Source organism: Podarcis erhardii, assembly GCF_964252035.2.
Source record: "Podarcis erhardii genome assembly, chromosome: 12".
Taxonomy (NCBI): domain Eukaryota; kingdom Metazoa; phylum Chordata; class Lepidosauria; order Squamata; family Lacertidae; genus Podarcis; species Podarcis erhardii.
Window position 1 is genome coordinate 22,975,076 of NC_138513.1, and position 27,528 is coordinate 23,002,603.

The 27,528-nt window shown below is 41.1% G+C and overlaps 1 protein-coding gene across 4 annotated transcripts in view; it reads right to left on the reverse strand.

The window, feature by feature from the left end:
- Positions 1 to 27,528, reverse strand: part of CALCR (calcitonin receptor) — a 135,338-nt gene that overhangs the window by 50,004 nt on the left and 57,806 nt on the right. For 3 of the 4 annotated variants that reach the window (XM_081882252.1, XM_081882253.1, XM_081882254.1), the window contains 3 exons: positions 17,671 to 17,757; positions 9,855 to 10,008; positions 5,700 to 5,810 (listed from right to left, as the gene is read on the reverse strand). In XM_081882252.1, coding sequence (XP_081738378.1) covers positions 5,700 to 5,810; positions 9,855 to 10,008; positions 17,671 to 17,718 — 313 coding nt within the window. In that variant the 5' untranslated portion in view covers positions 17,719 to 17,757. The remainder of the gene's footprint in view (positions 1 to 5,699; positions 5,811 to 9,854; positions 10,009 to 17,670; positions 17,758 to 27,528) is intronic. The other variant, XM_081882251.1, reaches the window with a different exon arrangement.

Genomic DNA, 27,528 nt, shown 5'->3' on the forward strand with positions numbered 1-27,528 from the left:
TCCATACGTTCTGTTTCCATCTTGTGATATATAGGCGATCAAATCCTTTCTAAAGGTAATTGTGTAGCTACCAAAAGAAAAACGACAAGTTCCTTGTCTAATAATTTAGGAATCTTTGAAGATTTTTAAAAAACCTAGACATAGATTACATCTTGGTTCCTGAATTTGATTATTTCTGTAAAGACCCTTTCCCAAAATGGTGGCACTAATTCACATGTCCATCACATATGAAAAGTTGTGGCAATTACCTTGCACCCTATCCAGCATGCCGAAGAGGATACTTTATCTATATAACTGAGTCTTACAAGTGTTAAATGCCATCTATATATTAACTTAAAAGAATTAAGAGGAGGTGGGTGAGGAAATACGGCGCTGGGAGGGGGTGGAATTATTCTCACAATACCGGCTGTTGAAAGCTATTGAAGCAGTTAAGGGCTGTTTCTGCATAAAGGAACTAGTACAATATAACCTTAGAAATAAGTATTTAATAACCGTAGTAACAAGCACCGTATGAAATTGTAAGGTAGATGGGTCCTGATTTCCCTCAGAAATCATAATATGCAATTGACATTTGAGTTTAATACATATAATGTAGGCAACGAATGCATCCTGAATACTAAGCCACTCCATTTGATTCCCCAGGACTATTTATTAAAATAGTCGGAACTATTTATTAAAATACTCCCAGAACAGAAATTCATCTGCAGAACAGGAATATAAATTCATCTAGTATTTTTTTGTTCCGTAGGCACACAGAACAAGGCCCAGAGCTCTGGTGGGCTAGTGTTCTTGGAAAAGTTTTTGGTATATAACATTTAAATAGTATTTTAATATTTAATATTTTTAAATTTGCTTTTTTGGTTGATAATCTGCGTTAACTGCTGGCGGTTTTATAGCACTGAGATCTGTGTTATGACTATGTGTCCTGTCTTGTATACCTAACCAGGTAGAAAATATAAGACATATGGCTTAACGATTCTAGTGCTGGACTAGAATTGGGAAGACCTAGGTTCAAGCTGCCACTGGCACATGAAGCTTACTCAGTGACCATGAGTCAGTCACTCTCTCTTAGCTTAACCAATCTTAATAGGAAAGGAAAACCATCAACGCCACTTGGAGCTCCTTGGAGTTGAGGGAGGATACAAGCATAATAAACGAATAAATAAAATAAATAAATGAAACACATTAGGTTATTTTCTAGGAAATTTATGAGTGCGGGTGGGGTGGAAGTGCGTAACTTTAATAGCTTTTAAAAGTGGTTCTTTACACTCTCATAATTTCATGAGTCTAAGTATTTACATAGCTTTGCTCATCTTTACAAATCACATCGATTTCAACGGGAATTGTTAGAGCAGCACATTGCAACACCACACATAACACTATCCAGCAATCACACCAACTAACTAACCTATTATTTATTATTTATTATATTTTTTTACCAACTAACCTATTAAGAGCAGTTCAAGTTTCGGCAGAATTGTTTGATTCTATCATTCTCTCCCCCCCCCCCCCCCGACTATGTCCATCTAAAAATTGGGTTGGTTTCATTTCATTTTCATGACGGTATCCTCCACTTTTAACGAAAGAAGCGAGCCAAAAACTGAGGGAGACGTGTTCTCTTCCTATGACCAGGAACACAACTTTATATAGAAACACTTGGAATAAGCACACTCCAAGCAGTCCAAAGGAAAAGTCTTTTGGATTAACTACAGCTTCAGCACAACAGCTCTGCGGATCCAGTGTTCAAATGCGAATACGTGCCCAAGCAAAACACAAGAAATGAAAAGAACATTGTCTTTCGGCTGCCTATCAATTTAACTTGCAGATCATCCTAGACTTGCTTTCCTCCTATCTCCCCCATCACATCTGTTGCCAGATACTATCTAGGGCTGGAAAGCATCTGAAGTCTTAAACAGAGATTAAAGGTGACTATGTGATAGAACAGAATGTACCAACATTTCACCTAAATGTCCTTGCGCTGCTATCCAAGGGATCATTACATTAACAACATATATTTTTTCTCTTCCAATGGCTGGAGAGGTATATTGCTCCAGCCACTTTGAAAATGCCTGTGACTCCAGGGGGTGGGTGGAGGAGGGAGGGAGAAAATCTTTGGTCTAGTAATTATGAAGCCTAAGCAGTATATCTCTTTTCCCCAGACCCTATTCAACAAGCCTGTCTCACTGGCAATGAGCAAGGATAATCAATCAGACGAAATTTTTCCTGACAACCCTCTGCTCTGTAGCACTATAATAAGGAGCTATATGATAACTTTAACTGCCTCAGTATGGAAGATTTGTCCCAATACACTGTGTAGAAAGGAAGTCTGGTGGGGGCAGTATGTGCATTTGTATTAAACTGTCTACTTCTAATATTGTTATTGTTTCTTCTGTGGGAAAGGAGGTTGTGGGTCTATACCAGGACTAGGCAATAAAGGGCATGATGTTGCAGCCTTGAACTATGACTGCTTTGGGAGTAAAGGGACCCCTGACCGTTAGGTCCTGTTGCGGACGACTCTGGGGTTACGGCACTCGTCTCGCTTTACTGGCCGAGGGAGCCGGCGTACAGCTTACAGGTCATGTGGCCAGCATGACTAAGCTGCTTCTGGTGAACCAGAGCAGCACACAGAAATGCTGTTTACCTTTCCATCGGAGCGGTGCCTATTTATCTACTTGCACTTTGATATGCTTTTGAACTGCTAGGTTGGCAGGAGCAGGGACCGAGCAACGGGAGATCACGCCGTCGTGGGGATTCGAACCGCCAACCTTCTGATTGGCAAGTCCTAGGCTCTGTGGTTTAACCCACAGCGCCACCCGCGTCCCTGAAAATGCCCCTAGATCTCACTAATTTAACACATAGCACATCCAAGCTATGATGGAGAATGCCCTGAAAAGTTTTTAGTTATGAAAAGCAGGAAACCATAGAAACACACGTCCTGAAATCTATGACTTTTTTTCCAGAGCACGAACAAATTGGAGTTGAAGACCTGTGCATCCGTACCTAACACATTTCTTTGTTACAGTGAAACCTGCACCATCAAGCGATGACCACCTCCATCAGCAAGGACTGGCTTGCCGTCAACTTCAAGTTTCCCCGATTCACCCACTTTTGATTAAATCCCCCAGTGAAGATCAGTCACCTGTGAAGTCCATTTCTAGCCATACTCTAACTTGCCTGTGAAACCTGATAAACTGACCTGCAGAGAAGCCTCTCCATTTGAAACAAAAGTTAATGAGCAGGCCAGGGAGGGAAGGGAAGAGTGCCAAATGGAGAAAATGCAGGGGAACAGAGAACACATGTGTGCACATGGGCATGGAAAAGTGTAAGGCGTTGAAAAATGCTTTGTAATTGATAAATGCATAATACATGTAGACCTCAGAATCTAAATAAGCGTTACTAAACTAAAAAGAAGGACAATTATCTAAAACAAATATCTATCTATCTATCTATCTATCTATCTATCTATCTATCTATCGTGTATCTATCATCTGTTCATCCACAGGTGTGTATGGGGAGTTAGGGATGGGAATCTTATGTTCAGTTCTCTACATTTCTACACGTTTCCTTTTTTTAAGTCCTGATGAAAACTTATCAATATTTTAGTGCTAATTTCTTCTAATATATACATTTTTATAAGCAATTTTGCCTAATATTCTTATATTTGCAAAACCATTTCCCCATATATAATACATTATTGAATGTTATTTTCACTAATATACACATTCCTGTATGCATCTACCTGTATACCACAGTACATGCATTTTTGTATACAGTGGACCCTCAGGTTACATTACTTTCAGGGAACGAAACTTTCGGGTTGCGAATGCAGCAAACCCGGAAGTATATTCTTCCGGGTTTCGCCGTGCGTGTATGAGCAGAAGCGCTCTATCGCACCACACATGTGGACAGAAGCAGTGCCTCTGCTTACGGATTTTTCAGGGTGCATACAGACCGCTGGAATGAATTACATTCGTATCTAGAGGGTCCACTGTACTTTTACGCCCCTGTAAGATTTGGATGAGTGAGAATTTCAAAGAATAGCTGTGTTTTGGTTTGCGCAATGTTTTTTTTTTTTTAAAAAATGCAAATTTGGTAAGTTCAGCTTGAAATGCAAAACTGAACAAATTTCTCATCCATATCTCTGTCTCTCCCTCTCCCTCTCTCTCTCTCTCTCACACACACACACACATGAGAAGATTTTGGTTGGATCTACAATGGTTGTCTTTTGGGGGGGTTGGGGGTTGGTTCAGTTTCTGAATAACAAGTTGAAACTTACAAATTCCCTACTTTAGGGGTAGCCACTGTCCAGATGTTTTAGGACTCCAACTCCCATCAACCCCAGCCAACATAGCCAATTGACTAGAGGGTACCATATTTGCTGTCCAGCTCTACAGAACTGCTAATAATCAAAATCCTTGATTTCATGTGTTTTTTGGTCATAGTATTCCTGCTCTCCCCCAGCTTGCGTTTCAGGCTACGTCAGTGGAGGTATAGACGTTCTGACGCAAGTATGCTGGTGTATCACCCACTGAATGCGAGGCCCCAGACAGAACAACCCAGTAGCAACACTGAAAAACCATACAGACTTTTCCCTTAAAATGCTACTTTCAGATTGGCACATCTGGCTGACAACTATGTATTTATTTATTATTTTTGTAGTCCATCTTTTGTTCAAGGAGCGCAGGGTGGCATACATGTTTCTCTTCCCATTTTATCCCCAGAACAACCCAGTGAGGTAGGTTAGGGCTAAGAGACTGTGACTAGCCCAAAGTCGCCCAGTTAATCTGATGGCTCAGCAGGGATTTTAACCCTGGTCTCCCAGGTCCTAGCCTAACACTCTAACCACTACTCCATACTCTCACTCTTTCTTTTTTTTTACACATCTATCTGTCCACACCCACATGTTTGTCAAAGGCTCCAGAATCTATGTAATTGGTTATATGTATCTCAATGAATGACTCATGCAGCAATATGGGGAAATAGGCATCAGTGACTTAATAAAGTGGTTCTCTTTTTCTTTTTTGCTTCTGTTCTTCCAAGAACTTTTAAAAAATCTGTCTTGGACTGTAAAATATAGGAGAGAGACCCTGGGAATAACGACATGCATTTTACCAAAATGAACCAGCTCTTTAGCAGCTGCTGTTCAGATCACTACGCCTAAAAATGGAATGATTATAAAAAGCAGACCAGCATATAAAAACAAACAGTGCCACTTCCGTTATGCTGGTTTCAAGGGAAGGCATGGATAAGTCAGACAATATACTATAATGCAAAGGAATTTGCCCAGGCACTGAGTTGGTAGGCAGGAAAGCTATGAATATATGTTAATTACAGTCATACCTTGGAAGTCGAACGGAAGCCATTCCGGAAGTCCGTTTGATTTCCAAAACATTCGAAAACTGAAGCGTGCATTCTGATTGGCTGCAGGAAGCTCCTGCAGCCAACCGGAAGCCGCAAAAGCCCCGTCAGACATTCAGCTTTCAAAAGAACGTTCGAAAACCGGAACACTCATTTCCGGGTTTGCAATGTTTGGGAGCCGATTGGTTCGGGAGCCAAGGCATTCGAGATCCAAGGTAAGACTGTATTATAGTCCATTTTTAAAAGTTACAACACCACCGTTATTTTGGATAGCATTCACCTTTCACTTTCAAACACTAAACACATTCTGCATTCAATGAAGATAAAAGTAAACACTCTACCAGTTGGATCAAAGTCTGGGAAATAATCAGGGCAATTTTGATCAGCAAATTCTCCAGCAGGTGTGTCATCCCAGCAAAGCCATCCATCCCATGTCCGGTTGCAGAATAGTCCTAGAAATTCAGAAAGAATCAAGCTATATTATTTAAAGGTGGTGGTGGTGGGGAAACCACTGGCCTTCTCTTTTTTCTTTCTTTTGTTAAATGTTTGTAAGACTCACAGAAACATCTTGTGGTGCTAGTGTTTTTAAACTTGGAAGCACCATATTACTCATTGGTACTTCTCACGTTGTATCCTGCCTTTTCTCCAAAAAGGTTAGGATAGCACCCGTGGGGATTACCTGTTTTTTTTTTATCCTCTTTACAACCCTGTGAGGTAGTTAGACTGCAAGGATATGACTTGGGCACACCTAATTCCATCCTTAGAACAATCTCACGAGGTGGTTAGGCTGAAAGACAAGTTCACGCTGGAACCTTTGGGGCTGAGTCCACTTCATCAGATGCATGAAAGCTTAGAGGTGTAGATACACAGGTTGTATCTATGCCTGTAACTTCAAAGGTGTTGGGATTAAAGCTACAACACTTGCAATAAGTTACATGACCCAGTTGGGGGTGACAGAGAGAAAGGCAATCTATTATTCCCTCACGGATTCTTCCTTAGTAATGGCTTATTCAGAGGCATCGGAAGGTCAAGTGGTACCCGGTGCGGAAAATTTCTTGTCACCCCCCACAGATATTTTTTTTTGCCTGCAAAAATGGTTTTACGTTATTTCATATTTTCTTACAAAGGAATAATAATAATAAACAACTTTTATTTATATCCCGCCCTCCCCAGCCAAAGTTGGGCTCAGGGCAGCTAACATCAGATACATAACATTGGTATAAAATCAAACTAGAATTAAATTACGTCCTAAAAACATGTCAAAATCAAATTAAAGTCTCATTAGATGGCTTTCAGCAGGGTTAGGGTTGGGAACAGTAAGTGCTCCACTGAATTGAAATTTCAGCCTTCACAACATAGGAAAACGGCCAATTAAACAGCTATTTTTGTGGAGGGTCAAGATATTAACTGATATGTATGAACTTTCATATATAGCTATATAATCCCTAGTGTAGTAAGATAAGACCTTTGGAGCAGGCATTTTTTTTTAAAAAAAAGTTTTTTTATGAACTGCCCTAGTAGGACAGTAATTGTTCCTTGATAATTTGACACCCCCCCTCCATGATGGAACCTGGGGTAGACCACCCCCCGCCCCCCCTTCCTATGCCCCTGGACTTATTGACATTTAAATTGCTTTTGGGGGGCTTTCCTTCTTTCTGCTCCACGTTGAGATAGTTCATAGCATGTGTTAGTGGTAACCTCTGGACTCCATGTTGGCTTTATGTGAGCTTACTATGATTAATATGCCTTAGGTTTCTTTATCTTTTCAACTAGCTGCCTTATCAGACTACCGTATTTACACAAAGGTAATGCACACCTTTTTTGGACAAATTATGTCACAAAAATTAGGGTGCGCATTAGATTTGATGGCACATTTACATTCACCAGCAAATCCTTTTTTGGTTTCAAGGTTTTGAAAATCGAGGTGTGCATTAGATTCGATGGCGCTTTAGATTCACGTAGATAGGGTATTTATTTCTGCATTCTGCTGTGATATATACAAACTCCAACAAAATGGAGACTCTAACATGAAACCAAATTCATCAAGAAGCTCAGTGCTATCACCTGTGGCTTGAACTGTGACAAAGGTTTTTTTAAAATTATTACATTATATGTGTCAAGAAGCTTACCAATGTCAGGATCACCATGTTATCATCAGCACCTGCTTTTGTGAATAACCACTGAGAATAATGTAAATAATGTGGTCTTTCAATGAAGGGTGGTATATAAATAAATAAAATAAAATCAATGCCACTGCCTGTATTTTCTGCATATAATTTCCTTCACACAGTTTTACAACCCCCTTCTCCAAACCATGTTACATAATTATTCTGTAACTTGGGGTAATACTTCATGCATCTGATGAAGTTGACCCTACTTCTTTAAAGCTTATTCCATAATAAAATCTATTAGTTTCCAAGGTGCCACAAAGCTCTTTGTGTTTTTATTGCTGCAAACTCAGCCTCCTCTCTGAAAGTTCATAAAGAAACATAACAGTCAGAATAACGGCTGCTTGTAGATTTTAGGCGATGACAAAAGGTACAGAAACTTGGCAATGATTACGGAAGAAAATTGAACTTCTCTGCTTGTAGACAAGCAAACATTCCAAGGCAGATACTGTTGTACTTGAAAACAACAATATTTTTTTAAAAAACTTTGTAGCTGTGTTAAGTTTTCCCTTTTCCAAGTGCATTTTTCTCATTATGTGTAAGCATATGATTTCCCCTTAGAAATACAGAGGTTCTAAAATATTTGTTCAGATTATTAATAAATCCTAACAGCATTTCAATAACAGCACTGTGGTTTCGAATCTAACAACACCCTTCCCCAGAAAATAATCTTTCTTTTCAACAAATACTCAGTTTTCACTCCACTTTGGGATATATTTTCTATGAGATGAAATCAGGGGGAAAGATCAGCAGGAGAACCCACCTGCAATGAAAACACGGCAGGGTGGGATACATTAGAGGTCTTGTTTTTAATTTTGCAAACATTTGCTATTCTGTAAAATGATAAACAGTTGCATTTTTCAATACACTACACCAAGTTTCTCACCCAGGGGAAATAAGTATTTGTCCCTCCCCTCCCCTGGATATTATTCTTGTTTTATGAAAAAGAGTAAACCAAGGTTTATTTCAATATTATGTTATTTTGGGAAGGAATTACCTTCTTATTTGTTATCCCCAGTTATTTGTCTCATTAAAATAATCACTGTTTTTCTGACGCTTCCCCCCCCCATCCAGAAAAGTCTCTTCAGTTTAGTTTTATGCAATGCAGTCTTGACTGTGGCGTTTGAAATTGACAGCGATGTAATAAAACTAAATGGTCACTTCTAGTTACACATAATTCATTCTCTGGCTCAAAATGCACTGAGCATTTAGAACAGTATCAAACCCAGCCAGATGGGTGGGGTATAAATAATAAATTATTATTATTAAAAATTATTATAATGGCCTTCCCCCCAAACACCCTGGGGCCTGTAGTTTGTCGAGGATGCTAAGGGTTCTTGGGGGACCCCTATTCTCCTCCCAGAGCTAAAATTCTCAGAGTTGCTTTGAAAGAGGGATTGGTTGTTCAACAATAGTGGGAACTGTAGCTCTGTGAGGGGAATGTGAAGCTAGTATCCCTATTCTACACATACCAAATGGAAACAAGTCCCTTATATTCAGTGGTATTTACTTCTAAGAAACTGACTTGCTGTCAAGCCCTTAGTGTGAGAGCGGGGATATGACTGACATGGTCAAGCTCAAAGGCCTTCTTTTGGCATATGTGCACAATTAAACTGCCCAAGGACAGCACACTTCTCGTGGTTCCTTTTTTTCAAACGCCTCAGAATAACCAGAAATGCAGTTTTCCCTGAGGCAGTCAGATGTTGCCTGAAGCAGATCGGCTGCTATCCCTTCAAGATGCCAGGCATTTTATTTTATTGTTGCAATGTGCTGAGTGGGGTTAAAACTTGCTAAGAGGAAGCTTTTAATTCAAGGCACAGTAGGCCTTTAATTCCTGCCCACATTCAACAAACTTTGCATGTCCACCCTCAGCAAGGTAAGCGCTGCAGTTGCATTTTCTTTTCTTTTTTTAAAGAAAGACCCTGCCACAACTCAGGTCTGAGGGGAAAAAAACAACACAGAAAACACAGGAATGTAATGATCTGGCAAGTTTGCCACCCACGTTCTCTGTAAAGCATGGTGAACTAATGATGTCAACTCCTTAAAAGGCTAGTGGAGAAGCAAGAGCCAGCAGACAACTTGGTTTCGTCAACAAGCCTGTTTTGAAGACATCTTGCTTCACTGGATTTATCCAGCTCAGTTCCAAAATTAAGTTCTTGGAGGTGTTGTAGGAAAGCTATTCCAAATCTCTCTCCCCTCCCCCCCATTTTGGAAGCTGATATATCCATTTGCTTTTGTGGGCATTCACAGAGGTTATTTTTATGTTTTTTCATGGCAGTATTTCAGAAATGCATTAAAGTAATTTTAAAGCACCTGTCTTTTCCTTACCTTTTTTCTTGTAAGGAGGCTGCCTGTTCATCCTCTCATAGCATTTGAACTGGGAATCTACTATCTTCTGGCGTATTGCTGAATGTTCAGTTTCTATAGGCTCTAATGTGGGATCAGTATAACTTACAGTAGAAGAGAGACTTGGAGCCATTCTCTGTGCAAAGAGGAAAAACTGTTAATGGATGCGAGTAAAACCAGGAGAGTAACATCAAAAACACGAGGTGCCCATCATTCTTACTTTTATCTCATTGTATACTTAAATGTTGCTATGGAGATTTTGATGTTTTGCTTGCAAAAACATGTAGTACCTTCTCTCCAGGACATACAAAACACAGGATTAAATATGGCTGTGCAAAGGACTGCTTGCTTTGATTATGAGAGTTTTTATTGCTTCTCCCTATGGGGAAGCAATCTGCGTGGCAACTGCAGCTAAATAGAATGGAAGCTGAACAGTGGTAAGGCATAGTGAATTTCACACACACAATTCCATACTGCAAATACATTTTGGGGGGAAATGGAAGCCCACTGTGAGTCTCCAAATCTTCCCATTGGCAAAAATTGAGTTCACACATTTAAATGTTGTCATTAGGTATTTCCCCAACACCAATGACTGAACTAGAGCCAGTGTGGTGTAGTGGTTAAGAGCAGTAGACTCGTAATCTGGTGAACCGGGTTCGCGTCCCTGCTCCTCCACATGCAGCTGCTGGGTGACCTTGGGCCAGTCACACTTCTTTGAAGTCTCTCAGCCCCACTCACCTCACAGAGTGTTTGTTGTGGGGGAGGAAGGGAAAGGAGATTGTTAGCCGCTTTGAGACTCCTTCGGGTAGTGATAAAGCGGGATATCAAATCCAAACTCTTCTATCTAAATTACCAGTTTTCATATTCTCCAAAACAGTGTTCTTCAACCTTGGGTCCCCAGCTACAGCCAGGCTAGTCAATGGTTAGGGATGATGGGAGCAGCGGTCTAGCAACATTTGGGGACCCAAGGCTCAAGAACACAGCTCCGAGGCATACAGCATGCTACACACTGAAGGGGTTACTACTCTGAGGTTTTGTGAGAAGACATACAATGAATTTGCATCGTGTGTGTTACATTTAATGAAAACTGCTGTGATTTAAAGCCCACTGGTACACAATTAAATTGTCGGCAAGCACACCATTGGATTCGACAACTTAAGGGACCCTAGCCTTCGTGGAATGAGTAATCTGCTGTTCAGAAGCGGCTGGAAGTGAAATAGCAGGGACCATACCGTATGTGATTTAAGGGATTAATTCTGTTATTGGGCAAGGCAGACTCTGATTGACTGGAGGTTCTAGACAATTGGGAGTTAGCTGTCAGCGAGGATGGCAGTTGAGATTTGACAGCTGGAGGAGTTGGAGGGAAGAGTTGTTCTGAAGGTATTTTTCCCCTGTGTAAGCCTGAATTCCTGCCTTATTTCTCCTCATATTAAATATAGTACTGTTTTGTTCAGTTTACCTCAGTAAAGTTTATTATCACTTTCTTTTCTCTCTGGACTCCATCACCTTTATTCTAGCCATTCTGCTAACACCCCGAACCTAAGCCATCCCTCTTTTCTTCTGATACAGTGGTACCTCGGGTTAAGTACTTAATTCGTTCCGGAGGTCCGTTCTTAACCTGAAACTGTTCTTAACCTGAAGCATCACTTTAGCTAATGGGGCCTCCTGCTGCTGCCGGGGCACGATTTCTGTTCTCATTCTGAAGCAAAGTTCTTAACCTGAAGCACTATTTCTGGGTTAGTGGAGTCTGTAACCAGAAGCGTATGTAACCCGAGGTACCACTGTACTGTGCAGGCTCAAATGTACCGCTAACAAACACTGAGAACAGAGAAAGGGGAGCAGATAGAGAAGAGGCAAAGACTCTTGTCATTCGATTGCTAGAGGACCTGGTACGGTCCATCAGTTAGGGATTGCAATGATAAAGAGCTCAAACAGAAATGACTGCAAGCCTTTATGAGTTTCCACAAAGTGTACCGTAATTAGCTAAATGCTGGCATAAAGTAGGAGGTTTTTTTTCTCCACTTCATTGGCTGTGCTTAATATAATTTGTGCTGGACAGTAATAGAATGGTAAATTGAAATTACACAAGGCAGACCTGACCATAGATCTCCAGATGTTGTTGGACTCCAACTCCCATCAGCCCCAGCCAACATGCCCCATGAACAGGGTGATGGTAGTTGCAGCCCAGCAACATCTGAAAGGCCACAGGTTCCCTATTCCTGAATAAGGAAGATACTTTCAAACCTGCAGGCAGTCATATTTCAGCCACACTGGCCACCCATTGCCTTGGTTTTCAAGGCCGACGATCAAGGGAAAATAAGAGAGGTTTGCAGCGGTACTAGCTAAAGAGGGCTTGACTGGAAATAGTCTTCCGCTGTCAGGACCAAGAAAGTATAGCAAGCACCATGACCTACAACCAGTGAAGAGTTAGGCACCAGGAATCGATAAGTATATATTTTCATAATGTCCCATTTCAATCTACAGAACCCATTAAATTCAGTGGAAGAAGTAGATTCATGTGTGCAACGCTCTGCACATGAGAATTATCTTACTCTCCTGAAATACACAGGATTCATTTGTTTTAAATGAAATATTTTTACTGAATGCATCAAGGTATTTCATGCTCTCAGGCTGCAATCCTAGGCAAACTTACCAGAGAAGAAGTCCCATTCAAATCAGAGGGACTTACTTCCAACCAAGTAAACATACCTAGGATTGGTCTGTTGAAATGCCAAGTTATTCCTGTCATTCCCTTTCTTTTCCTCATATTAGGACATCTTGTCCACTCAAGAGTTTTGCGTGCACATCTGAGCACATCTTAACTCAGTGGACACAATCATTCACCGCTGACTTGTCTGTTTCAGCCATCTTCTTCTGTTTTGAACAAAGCATGTTTTGGGTTTAAAAATATTGTCAAAATTTATGTGCTTTCCTCAGTGGCAGTGGTTCAAAGACCGAATGGCAAATGCACATTGAAAACAACCTATGAAAGATCAGGTGATTTTAATGTTTACTTTTATATTTTGGGCACTTGCCTTTTTTGAAACAAAAGTGAGCAGGTGAATCTACCGCCAGTGTTAAAATATTTCTTTTTGATTATATTAGTCTTGGCTTAAACTAGAGTAGAGCTCTCCCATGAGGAGTCTTGGAAATATGGTTATCTGTCTCTTTCATAAGCCATTCACTTCACCTCTGCGGTTTTATAAAATTTAATGATTTAAACAGAGGTTTGCAGTTGTGCAAGGAGGAAGCATTAACACTTATAGAATTAAATACCAGCTTTTTTCATAAAGAAGCATTCTATGTCATCCTCCTCCTTGCTAACACTGTATTCAGTTTGACTAAATACTTTTAGATGACCACAAAAATATCCTGGGGATTGAAACATGATATGGAATCACATTAACTGTTGTATTTCCAGTCTTACATTCAGCACTCATAATATTTATTCAAAGCCTAGAGAAACCTATGTAGGTAATAAGTGTTTAAGCTTTCTTTTATCAAGGATTTTGAATAAATGTTATTCATTCATTCAGCAAATCAGTCAACAGTTAAACACCACCATAAATCATAAAACACTCAACACTTTATGAAAATGCAAGCATAAAACAGACTTGCCAGTGCAGAGCAAAACCTAGGCAAATTCAACATCAAAAAGGCCAGGAAAAATAATGTTTTTACCTGTCACTAAAACACATCAAAGTTATGCCAGGCAGACTTTGCTTTTCAAAGTTGGGGGAGCCAAAACAGAAAAGACCCTGTCACTGGTCAGATCCATCTAACTTTTGAGTGACTAGGGACCAAAAAACCAGTATATGAAATTGGTTTTAATACAGTGTATTGATGGAATAAGTTGAAGTATATGGCATTCTTGTTTTCCCACTCTCAGTTCATAATTTGAGATGGCATACATGCAGTAGGAGGAACATTCCTTGCATTACTTTGGGTTTTGAGAAGAAAGTAGTGTTACAGTCTCTTGTCCAAAGTAAAGTGCATAGCTTCAACATACATATTCACATCTTCTGTATCTTGTAGTGTTATGAACTGAGAGTGGGAAAACAAGAATGCCATATACTTCAACTTATTCCTTCAATACACTGTATTAAAACCAATTTCAGATACTGGTTTTTTGGTCCCCCCCATCCCAAGAAAACTATACCCATTTTAAGGTCAGGTTGGATAAAATACTGTATCATCACTGAGATCCAAAGAGCTGCCTGAAGCATGGCATGCCCAGTTGATTTTGTTTGTTTGTTTACATTTTCTTTGAATAGCAGATACCCATTCTATAGAATAAATTACCCTTGAGAGTTTCTTCAGTTTCGAGTGCTAGTATTTGAGAAAGACAAATACCACTCCGGGTGTACAGTTCTTTGAATGCCAGTCACTGCATATAATATTGAACAAGAACAGATTAATTACTCCCTGAAATAATGACCATCCAGGGCAATATTTTCAATAGAGGAATGAATGTTACCACATATAAGAAAGTGGAAGAATACACTGAGCATATAGACAATGATTATTTATTAAGAATAAATGATTCACAGCTTCATAACTGTAATTTTTTTTAATGAAAAGGGTCAGCAATAATCTTCCTGAAGAGAACAGATTAAATGATGTCCCATGTGGCAGTTTAGCAGCCGTACATATGATGTCACTCCTAAAAGTACAAGTAAATGACGTCATACATACGACCACCAAGCCACCACGCATTAAATGATTGTTATAAAAGGTGCATTACTATGGAGTAAAAAACAACAACAGATTTCTTTGAATGCTGGCAACCACTTTATACCTAAAAGATGATAGTCGCGTCTTTTAGATTGAAGCAACCGCGCTCCCTGCGAATTAATATTAAGACTTGCTATATTGTATACTCTCAGAATAATTCATAACTAACAATCAACAGCAAAATGTAATAGAGTGGTAGAATTGGAAGGGACCATGAGGGTCATCTAGTTCAAACCCCTACAGGGCAGGAATCTTTTGCCCAACATGGGGGCATGGTCTCTATGACCAATTCTTTGGATGATGAAAATATCACACACAAATCCTGGGAAAAGAAAATCCCCCCCCCCAATACTTCAGACGATGGGCAAGCATCCGAAAAGGCGCCTCCATCAATAATGCAGGCATAATATGGAATATCATTTTTTGTGACCTTTAAAGCAGATGCCACATATCAGGTGAGTTTTCCTTCCAACCCTTTTAAAAAAACAGAGCAAGGCAGAAAAACTCTTAATGTCAAACAGAAGGCAAATCTCAAATACAAATTGTAGCTTGGTACATTTTATGCATCTTGTCACTACTCCCTCTTCCTCCCCATAATATTTAGCAGGAATGAATTGTCACTGAATCCTGAATGTCAAGTCAAGAGTTTCTGTGCCACAGGCGTGGGGAATTTCACTCCACAATGCCTGGGATTCAGGTAGTGAGAGCAGCACATCTGGAAGTATATAGAAAACTCCACAAGGAGCCCAGTCCCCACCTAAAAGCAATGTGGAGTCCAGCTCTGACTGGGGCAGAGGAAGGGGGGGGGTCACCACTGAGGCGGGTGACAAAATGCTGGGCTGCACTCACCGCGGGGCCTGCAGTGCGCCTGAGCCACACATCTCTCCTGGGAGTGATGCAGTGGCTTGGGCGCTCACAGGCTCTGCATTGCCCCAAACAGTCTGTCCGCCGCTGCCCCCCAAGCTGTAGGGCAGCTGAAAGGGTGGAGGCAGGCAGAGTCTGGAGGCCTCGCGGGTCGTCCTGCCCCAGCTGGCCCTGCCCCTGGGCACAGGGCATGCACGCCACCCCAGGTGCCCAATCAGCTTGCTCCGCCACTGGCTCTGACAAACTGATTACAAGCTAACCTTCTGTTCTTCTATGTGTCTCTATAAAAAGTAAAGGTAAAGGATCCTTGACAGTTAAGTCCAGTCGCGGACAACTTTGGGGTTGCCAGTGCTCATCTCACTTTACAGGCTGAGGGAGCCAGCCTTTGTTTGCAGACAGTTTTTACAGGTCATGTGGCCAATATGACTAAGCTGCTTCTGGTGCAACGGAGCATCGACACCAGAGCAGCGCACGGAAATGCCATTTACCTTCCCACCGGAGCGGTACCTATTTATCTACTTGCACTTGTGTCTCCATACAGTTTAATAAATAAAAATAAGTATTTTCTCCACACAAAAGAAACTTATTCCAGCAGAAAGGTACTGAAACATGTGTGAATATATTAAGAGTATGGCAGTCATATTCGAGAAGCCTACAACTCTGACGGTCACTGTCAATTTTTAAAAGAAGGATAAAGATATTAAACTACTCAATAGACATATTAAAATGAAACACTATTAAAAATCCTGCACCACAGGGAATCCTCTTCACATTTACTAGGGAGTAAGCCTCACTGAGCTCAATGGAGCTTTTTACCGTTCGGCAGAGATTGGGGCTGGTGCACAACCTTCGTAACAATACTGTCATTCTTTTAAAAAGATCAAGATTACTTAGTTTTAACACTGTGCAGTTGATTTTTGATTTTTAAAAAATATAGTTTAGGCAATTTTACTGCAGTGAAAACAGATCACATGTGGGTCCAACAAGCGCTACCTGACAAATGTGAATTATATTTTGCAAGTAATTCTAACCAATTATTGCTAGCTATAATTTCAAATTACACTGTACATTATCTAGTTCTCTACCACCAGCCTCAAGCATAATTATATTACTTTATCTTGTAATTTGTCCATGGAAAAAGCAGGCTAAGAATGTCACACCACTGAATAACTGCTTTTAATCAGGTCTGCTAAAACCAACCAACCAACCAACTAACCAACCAACCAACCAACCATCTTTTCAGACTCATTTTATGTCCCAATGTCACTTCAGTCCTGTCACTCATATGATTAAGCCACTGAGTCTAAATTTCAGCTAGGGGTTCTTTTCCTGCCCTATCTGAAAATATCAGGGATTGAACCTAAGACTTTCCACAAGCAACGTACACTCTTGCCTTTCCTTAAGGAAGAGGGGTTCGTGAATTTAAGGTTGTAATCCTAATCTCACTTACTTGGGAGTAAGACCCACTGAATTTCAACAGCACTTACCTCTGAGTAGACATGGTTAGGCTTACACAATCACTCAACTGTCACTCATGCTACCATTGCTGTATTCAAACACAGATACAGGGGGGCTAACTCATGGGGGCCGAGCCCTTTTGGGTCCCCCATGTCCCCAAAATAAGGGGGCGGATGAGGCTGAGTGCAGAGCCAAGCACAGTGTGGCTTCAGTGGCCGACTTCTCCTGCCACGGAGGAGGAGCAGGGAAGCAGCCCTTAGCTGGTGGCAGGAGGACAAGAACCTGCTGGCCACTGAGTGCTGCTGCCACATTCAGCTCCGATACCAACTCCTCCAACGTCCTGACAAAATGTGCACATCATAGAGACATCGAGACTTCGGGACCCAACACCGCCCCCTGCATTTCTCTTTCGGAAGCTGGTGCCTCTGCATCGATAACCTGGGACCTTTTGCTTGCGAGGTAGAAGCTCTGCACTGAGCCATGGTTATTCCCCAAGTGAACGAGACCATTGCCTTACAAGTATTTCCCAAGAAAGGTAAAAAACAACAACCCAGGAGACCTCTGATCACTTCTGTTCATAGTCATTTGAATTGGTGAGCCTGATTTTAGAACAAAGTGAACTAGCACAATGCAAACAGTATCAATCCATTTCACAACAATACACATGCAATTCTAAAAGCCTTCTGTTACTTTTTATTATGAAAATAGAAGTAATTTTGTTAAGCGGTTTGCTTTTACTTACATTTAGTAGAATAATCAGTAAGAAGCAACCCTTGCTTTTTTTATCCATTGCAGATCCTTTCTGGAGCAATGTATCTCCCAGGCCCTACTGGGAATTAGAAAAACAACAACCACTATCATTAGATTTTATTTGTCAATATCCTCATTAAAATGTATACAAGTTTCTTTCTTAAACACAGTGTGCATATTCAGGTGTTACCAGGAGTGGCTAACACTTTTCATCCCAACTGCCACATTGAGGATTAGGCAACACGATGACCATATATGTCATAGATGACATATATGATGTAAGAGACAATCTTTATAGAATTCCTTCAAACAATAACAAGTTCAAAATGAAATCTGAGACTCAAAGTTTCTGAAAGTCTTTGAATGAAGTGAGGTACCAAACTTTGCAACACAGGGGTTTGTTTGGATACACTGAGGATTAGCAAGCATGTAACACACTCACAAAACATAACCCATATACAAACAAGGAGACTGTAGCTGTCCTCCCAGGCCAGCACTGCAATAGGGAGGGAAGCCTCGGCTTACGGTGCAAAGTTGCCTCTTTTACCTCCAGTGCAGCATCACAGCTAGGAGGTATTAGCACTGAGAATGCAGGAAACCTATAGATGCACCAGAGGAAGAAGAGGTATCTGTGCAAGCCAAGGGCACGAGGAGGACGCATCCAGTTTTCGGTCTTCCGTTGCAAGTGGCTTGCCCCTGAGTCATGGCTTTTCTACCCCTGCACTAAACTATAACTGAGTGTGATGAAAATGTGCTGCAGAAAACTTCAGACCTGCATGCTCCCTCCTGTTGTCTTCCATCAGCACAGCTGTGAGTGGGAGAACAGAAGTCTTTGCTTCTGCCTAATATTGCATGCTAAACAGTGGTTAAATTGAACTCTAAAGTGTGCTAATAATGGCTTGTTTAAACATGCCGACTTCATTACCTACGGTCTGAAGTTGATTAATTTCAAATAAACCTTAGTGATTGACCACAGTTTGTTGTTGCTTTCAGATGACACAACAATCCACCATTAATCTAAACTGGAAGCAGTAGATTCTAAACTCCTCCTCACAGCAGCGCCAGAGGAGAAGTACACAAACCCAGGGGTCTCTGTGGATTGGTACTGTCACACTAAACTATGGTTTAGCATAATGTCAACAGGTAGCCTGATCATGTGTGCACATTTTAAAAAATGACAATATAGGTGCTAAGAAAGTTGTACCAATATGGCACCTTAAAAGTTTTCTCATTAATTTTTCTTCATAATATGTAATTTGCTAAATATGTCAGTGAAGCACAGAATGTGAAATGCCATTTAAGCTAGCGTTGAGCTGAATTATCATGGCTTTCTATTTTCAGCATGAGATTTGCATGTTCAATGAGGGATAGCCTTTAGTCAAGCGACTAAGCAAATTGCACACTAATAATAAAAAATCTCTTTATCCTAGTTCTAAACATCACAGTGCAGGCACAGCAATGAAAATGCTCCGAAAGGGGATCTTTAAAACTGAACTATTGGCCCACAGGGCTGATTCCAAAACAGGGAAAGCCACAGTACCCAGGGAACTTAACTGACTCCACCATACCAAAGTTTTGGCATGCCTTTTTATATACTCTCTGTGAACCCGCCTCAACCACCAAAGTGATCAGAAACAGTCCCAATCCCAACTGCTTTCTGCAGACTTACGGCTATAGGAGAGGGAGGGCTTAGAGAGGGTATAAAAAAGTCTGTACAACTTTTGCTCAAGGATTTTTCCAAGTTTAATTAGAGAAGCTCAAAGACTGGATAGCTCCCAAAGACATGAATATTCTGTGGGTTGCACCCTGTGGGATAACTTGGGTACCATACAGTTCCCAGTAGCCACGAAACCCAGTATTAGTGGAGGCATTATGCAGATCTCTCTGCTGCTCCAATATACAATTCTGAGTTTGTATTGTACATTGCTTTAAGTATGGCTTTTAATTTATTGTACCACCAAACACCTGACTTTAAAGTGAGAGGAAAATATGCAAGTTACAATGTTATCCTAAATGTGTAACTTGCAACTACTTTGGGGGATTTTTAAAAATAATAATGTAATACCAGGTGTGCGAGAGGCAGGGTTAGTAGTCATCATGGCATGCGGAGAGGGGCATTTAACCCTTCACACCCCAACTGCAATCATCATAAAATCCATCCCACCACAAGCCTAGGGAGCTGGGGACCCAGTGGGCTGGTTTTTGTCACAACAGTCACTAGAGTGTTGATGTAGTTTGTGGGTGTGCATGACGGCATAGTCCCATCCATTTCTTCGGCTGGATGCAGTGCAGACCACTCCTTAGTAACTGTGGTTAGGATTGCAACCTGAATAATCTTGAAACCAAATAATACGTTTTTATTGGCTTACAAGTAAGGTAGGCTGCTCCTCACCCCACCCCTGCTTTGTTCTTAAAAATAAATAAGTAAATCTGTGCTACATGCTCTTTAAGATCACTGGTGCAATAAAATAGTCTAGTAATGTACGTTTTTATGTCTTTGAAGCAGTATGTTCCACATACTTAATTTTTATAACAGTTAATGTTCAGTTATTAAGCCTTTAAGGATACTATTAAATTAAATCACAATAATATTTCATAACGCTTTTTATATCCTGTTCTGGGGGAATGGTCCAGCCAAAGTGAAGCACTTCTAAGCCGCCATGATTTGTGAGACAGCTTAAAGCACATGTATAACACATCCAGAGAAATCAATGGGGTTTTTCTTTTTTTAAAGTGCTTAACTTTGAACAGATGTGTCCCTAGCTACTACTTGTCCAATACTTATATATATATTTGCAGCAGTGAGGAAGGTGTATTCAGTCAGGTGTATTCAGCGATCTGCACACGGAGTTCCTGTATGTTTTGGATCTCTCGTTTACTTCAGAAGAAGATGTAGAGCAGGCATAGGCAAACTATGGCCCTCCAGATGTTTGGGACTACAATTCCCATCATCCCTAGCTAACAGGACCAGTGGTCAGGGATGATGGGAATTGTAGTCCCAAACATCTGGAGGGCCAGAGTTTGCCTATGCCTGATGTAGAGCAAGGAGGGGGAACCTGTTACTCTCCAGATGTTAAAACAAAATTAAAAAATTCCTTCCAGTAGCACCTTAAAGACCAACTAAGTTAGTTCTTGGTATGAGCTTTCGTGTGCATGCACACTTCTTCAGATACCTCTCTAGACCAAGGAGTATACAGTGGTACCTCAGGTTACAGACGCTTCAGGTTACAGACTCCACTAACCCAGAAATAGTACCTCGGGTTAAGAACTTTGCTTCAGGATGAGAACAGAAATCGTGCGGTGGCAGCGGGAGGCCCCATTAGCTAAAGTGGTTTCAGGTTAAGAATGGACCTCCAGAACGAATTAAGTTCTTAACCAGAGGTACCACTGTATAGGTGTAAAATAAACCATATACCTTAAAACACTACAGTCTCTGCTGTGCCTGAATTCCCAACAGAAACATAACCCTGATTATGCACCTATGACCCCCTAGAATTCTGCTACCGCTTGGCAGAGATTGGGGGTGGCCAGAGTTTTGGTGGTTTTGCAGAAGTTGTCCACTTAAGTGGGGCTATTTAGGGGACAAAAAGAAAAAGGATGGACATGATGTCAAGAAGCTTGTTTCAAAGGTCAATGCAAAATAAAGATGACAATCTCAAATTTAGTAATACCATCCTTCCAGTATAGTTTGAAATATAATTGCATTCATTTAGAGCACTTCCTGACATGTAATTTACAACAAATTAGCAAAAGTCAATCTATGCTTGGAAGGTTCTATATAAATGTTGTTTGTTTTTGTTTTTAAATTAAATGTTGAATTTTATCCTCAGTGCGGCATATATTTTTCTGCGTGTTCAATTCAAAAATTAATAGAGCGAGCCATGTCAGGAGCTGTAAAAAATGTTTAATGGGCTGTTTAGCAAAGTGATGATTTTGTCCTAATTGAAACTGGGAATTGTTTCTGTCATGTTAGATCAAAGCACTGAGAATAAGCAGGTCTTAATTCCTAGTGGCTGGGCCTGCATGGGCGGAAATAACTAGATCTGTGATGTGTTGCTCCAATTAGAGTTCTTGCTTTCATCTCTGCTAAATGATAGGAATATAAGGTTGAGTGTTTTGCCAGATATCAAAAGATTTCCTTAACTCAGCTAAATTTCCCAGGAGCAGAATGGGAAAGCTAATTTTAAATTATATAGAGAAGTGGCAATATTAAAGCCATGTCATTTTCTGGCTTAGTCTTTTTTTTTTTTATCTATACAAGCTGGGGAAGGACATAGATTGGCTTTTACGTTCATTTAAAAATGACTGATTAAGTGAGTAAAGTCTGCTTATGTACCCTACACAATCAGAGTTCTACCACCTGCCTGAGAGCTACCTGCTACCTGTATGGTTCCTATCTGCCTGATTCCTGCTATCTGCCTGTTAGCCTTAAGGTCTATCTTCCTGCCTCTTGGGCCTGAGCGCCTGACAACAAACCATTGTTTTGCTCTCCATTTTGATATAGCATTGGTGGAAAAGTGAATGGTTTTCTTTAGCATGCATTTCAAAGCTACCAATCACGTAAGAACCAAAGCAAAGCAAAACAACCAGAATGGATAATATTAGTCTGCCTTTATATATTTTGTAAGATGTATGGTGCTAATTTCTGAGTCCACGGATTATGAAAGGCCCGGGGAAAACCTTAAAAGTGAGCAAAAAGTTTATTTACCAAAAGGCCAACATAAATGGTCTCAGCAGTCCACACAGCTGCCGAGGGTATGGTTCAGTGCATTAGGCATACATAACAACGAAATGAAATAAAGTCATAACTTGGTTTCAAACAGCTTAGTTCTCGAATGTTTTGGTTCCCGAACGCCGCAAACCCATAAGTGGCTGTTCTGGTTTGCCAACTATTTTTGGAAGCTGAACATCTGACGGGGCTTCTGTGGCTTCCAATTGGCTGCAGGAGCTTCCTGCAGCCAATCAAAAGCTGCGCTTTGGTTTCTGAATGTTTTGGAAGTTGAATGGACTTCCAGAACGGATTCCCTTTGACTTCCAAGGTACGATTGTAAAAGACAAAACATAACCCATCATCAGACAATGATAAACAGCTAAAAATCATTTTTTAAAACCACAGACAAAATGTAACCCCTTTAACAATCCTGGGTAAAAAAAAGGAAAGATTTAACCTGGCACTGAAAGAATTGTAAAGTTGATGACCACCAAGTCTCTCTCTAGGGAGTGTGTTGCAACATACAGGCCCTCACCTTCATGCATCAGTGATGTCATCATGTGATTAACAGGTGGGTGGCTGTGCTCACCTGTCAAATTTGGCCCATGATGCTGATCCTGATCAGGATTGGGCCTGAGAAGCCATTTCTGCAATACCAGCCCTCTGGCTACTGAAGCAGCAGCAGCAAGCACACAAGAAGTGCACGTCACAAGGAATTTACCTTGCTCAGAAACCCAACTAGCTAAAGATGCTGAACTACAATTACTGAGCTATATAATTACTGGGCATCCATAGGGTGCTATGCAATAAATAGCTGATCAGCTGCAGAAACTCTTGAGATCTAGATAAGCTTCTCCAGTAGTGTAAGAGCTCTGGCCGAGTCCATGAATGGCTTGCCTGCCATTTCGGAAACGTGCAATGCTCAGGTTGCCAAAATATGCCTCGGCACATTGAACAAGTGTGCCAACAAGCCAAAGTGAAATTGGCCTTCCTCAGAAGTAGCACAGTGGAAGGGAAAGCAGATCAAGGGCACAAAACAGCAGTACATGCACTGCACAGATGTCTTCCACATCTGGCAACACAGAGGAGGCAATTAACCATATCCAGCCAGGAGGACAAAGACATTGCAGTGGATCAACATTACCAGAACCCCCCTATCCTACCACTGCTTTACCAAAGGGAAAGACTAGGTGGAGGGGCATATTTGATCTTCCTAACAATTAAGTGTGTTTCATGGAGAAACAAGGCTGCTTTTGACAATAAAAAGAAACAAACAAAAACAGAGTGAGGAGGGAAGGGGTTGACTGCCGCTCACTATGCCAAGAGCTTTTTCTCACATGCTGGGAAAATGTACCAAAGGATAATTTATCAGTCCCTTTGGCTTCTTGCTGCTCCTGCCTGCAGATCTAATTCACATTCTCTCACTTACCTTGGCTTCATCCTATCATGCCGTAGCCATTCATACATGATAAATATAGAAGCGGCTAATCTAAGATCTGCTTTGCCCAGCCCATATATTAAGCCCTAGCATGCTGTTTGCCCTTTTATAAATGTTCAAATGTCGTAATAGTAGTAATCAAGGTGGCCACCTCTCCTAGGGATTTCAAAAGACAACAATTTGTATTTCCATATGGTAATTTGTATGCAGCAATTTGCCACCGGCAGTCTGATGTTCAGCAAAGGCAGAAATCAGCAATCAACATCACACACACCCGTCAAGCAATACCTAACCTTGCAAGGTGGCAGGGGCCAGCCCCAGAAAGTTTGCTGCCTGAGGCAGTTTTCTCACTTTGCCTAATGATAGGGCAGGTTTCAAAGAATGGCAACCAAGGTATGCCAAGGCAGGCGAGCAAACAGGAAGAATAGGTACAGGGAAAATATGCTTTCAACTTGCTGCTCAACAGAAAAGTCAGCAAAGTGAAATGTCTTGACATATGGAGCTCCATCTCTGAAGATGCACATAGTGCCACCACTTGCCTTTCCTTCAGATTCCTCCTATAAGCCTACCTTTCCTGGACAGCTTTTGCCTTAGCCTCATCTGGGAATGAGGACTGAGAAGATGTTTGTGTGTTGTTGTTTTTCTGTTGTGCTTAAGTGTCAAACAGTCCCAAAACACCAGTGCAGAGGAGTACACTGTTAAACTATACAAACTGTACAATTTAAAGGGCAAATAATGATAACTATAAATGGCTGCTGTTACTATTATTTACTTAGCTAAACAGGGATTCTAGCATTTTGCTAATCTCTTTTCCACATCCTCAAAACATTTAAGTTTTGCATTGGCTCTCCAATGACAGAGTTTGGCGTGGCTTCTGGCATCAGGATTATGCAGAGCCACCTTCCATATAGTATCTGTCTGCACAGAAGGGGAATTTCAAATTAATTTGGCATTTGAAACAAAGAAAGGCCTCAAGTAATAAATCATTAGCATGTCTTTATATAATGCTTTTAGCACAATACATAGGTTGATGTTGCATTTATTATCCCCACTGCTTTGGAACATACCACATTTGGCAAGGCTCGATCTTCAAATTTTATTTTTAAAGACAGCAGCTGAAGGAGAGACACACTTCAGTGCATTTAAGGTTCTTCATAAATTATTTCAGATTTCAGGAACCAGAAAAGTGAAAATGAGGCTCACATCCTAATAACACTTGGACATATGTCTCAGTGTAATCAGTGTGACCTTCTTCTGACTAAACACAGTTCAGTCTGGGGAACTCCAGATATTAGTGACTTTATATTGTTATCTTAAAAAACACATCCATATGAAATGTATCACAGCTGTGAATGAAACTAATTGCAGACATGGTCTCTGATTGCAAGCCAGCAGGACAGTAATCAAAAAAGTTCTTTTCAACTGGTAATGTTCAGTTAGAATATAATTTTCTGCAACAGCCATAAGGGAACTCCCTCACCCCTTCTATTTCTGCTGCTCACAAAAGAAGATGGATCGTAAAAATAAAATTAAAGGGAAAATCAAATAAAGGCTTTGGCTGCAATCATGCTAAACCAGGCATAGGCAAAGTCGGTCCGCCAGATGTTTTGAGACTACAGTTCCCATCATCCCTGACCACAGGTCCTGTTAGCTAGGGATGATGGGAGTTGTAGTCCCAAAACATCTGGAGTGCTGAGTTTGCCTGTGCCTGTGCTAAACCATAGTTTAGTGCAGCATGCAAGAGCAGATGAACCACAGAGAGCCTCAGGCAAGCACACTCCTCCACCCAGATGCTGCTGAACTACAACTCCCAGCAGCCCCAGCCAGAATGGCCAATGGTTAGGGATGATGGGAGTTGTTGCCCAACAACACCTGGAGGGCACCATTTTGACTACCTCTATTTTATGAAATATTGTAGGGTGGAGCTTTCTGCCACAAAGCTTCTTCCTTTTCTTCATCAGGGCCCCTATTTTTTTCTGAGGTTCACAATCTGTAGGGAGAGCTATTGTAATACAGACATTCAACTAAATGCATGCAAGGAGAAGCTGTTTCTGCCAGACCCAGACACACAGCTTCACTCCCCCTAGTTATGCTATGAAAATTTGGCTGCCCTCTTTTCTGTTTATTGCTGGGTTAAAACTGAGCACCATTTCATGCTATAGCCTTCCTTAGCTATTTGTCTGGGCCCCTTGGCGAAACTCTGCGGTTGCAACTAGGAATCTCTGATCCCTTGAATTTGGGGCACTAAAAGGGCAGAATCAAATCTACTTTGTAGCTGATAAGAGGTATTCAGTACCTGATATTCCATACACAATACAGAGGGGCAGGAAAAGCAAGAACAATAGACTATGTCTGCACATTTGAAAAGGCCTGGAGTTTATGCCTTGCCTGACAAAACACTATTTTGTAGATACTGTGGTCTGCTGTGAATTAGCACCACAGTGTTTGAGTGCTAATTTTTAAGCAGTGGGAAAGTAATGTAATGACTGTGCAGAATCAGAAAATGCATATGCTCAATCAAAGCACATGGCGGCCTTTTGCTCTGTATTTTAAGTTGGCATCTGGTTTTATTAACCTGTTGTTTTATTTTAAATTTGCACTGTTGTTTATGTTATTATGTTGCTTTTTAATTTATTTTGATAACCCATCTTGTGAGGACTCCATCCTGAAAGACAGATTAAAATGTTTTGACTAAACTAGAACATAACTAAAACACAGGAAACTAGAGTTATACATTGTTACAGTGGAACCTTGGGTTGCAAACGTGATCTGTGCGGGAGAAACGTTCGCAACCCACAGCGCCTTGTCTGCGCACGTGCGGGTTGCAATTTGGCGCTTCTGCACATGCACCAAAACCCGGAAGTAACCCGTTCTGGTACTTCCGGGTTCGGCGCAGTGTGCAACCCCAAAACGCATAACCTGAAGAGTCTGTAACCCGAGGTTCCACTGTACTTGCATAGCACATTACTACAACAAACACTCTCTGGTTTGGGAAAGGAAGGAACAAAATGAAAGTCTTACTCACACATTACACAGAACGCAGGTACAAGTTGCCTCTGCACATGTGTGTGTTTTTGTGAAAGACTGTTGATCAGCTCAACTACTGTGTACACAGTACACAAGCTGTACACTCTTTGAACATTGCAAGTGAATGACTGTACGGTTGTTCAGTTCAATTATTCATGTCACAAGTACAGAGATGACCCGCCTTGAATGCACCATGGGGAACATCCCCAAAGAGCTCTGCCATGAAGAAATATATGCATGCCAACTGTGACGACTACCATGACTACACAGCCTGTGTGCGCCCACATCCTTGAGTCTGATTTTGTCACACTTTTCCTTGGCTGGCACAAATTCCTAGACGTGTCTCCAATGGACAAGAAAGAGCGGGTGGTAGACAGCCTCATGGGAAGCGACACCAGGAAGCGAGTTTTCTACACACCCTTTCTGTGCATTTTTCTCTCCCAGGCCTCCTTTGCTAGCATCCCTGGGCAAATCAAGATGGCTTGTTTATTGAACATTCATCCTGATTTGCTAGCAAAAAGCTTAAGGAGATGCTATCTGAAATCCTCTCTTAACTGCGCATCCACTGTTGGGACGTTATGGAACACTGAACATTCATGAGCATTTGCTTGTGCTGAGGTTATATACCTTCTCATCAAACAGTCATTTATTCCACACTTTCCTTGTCACTTTCC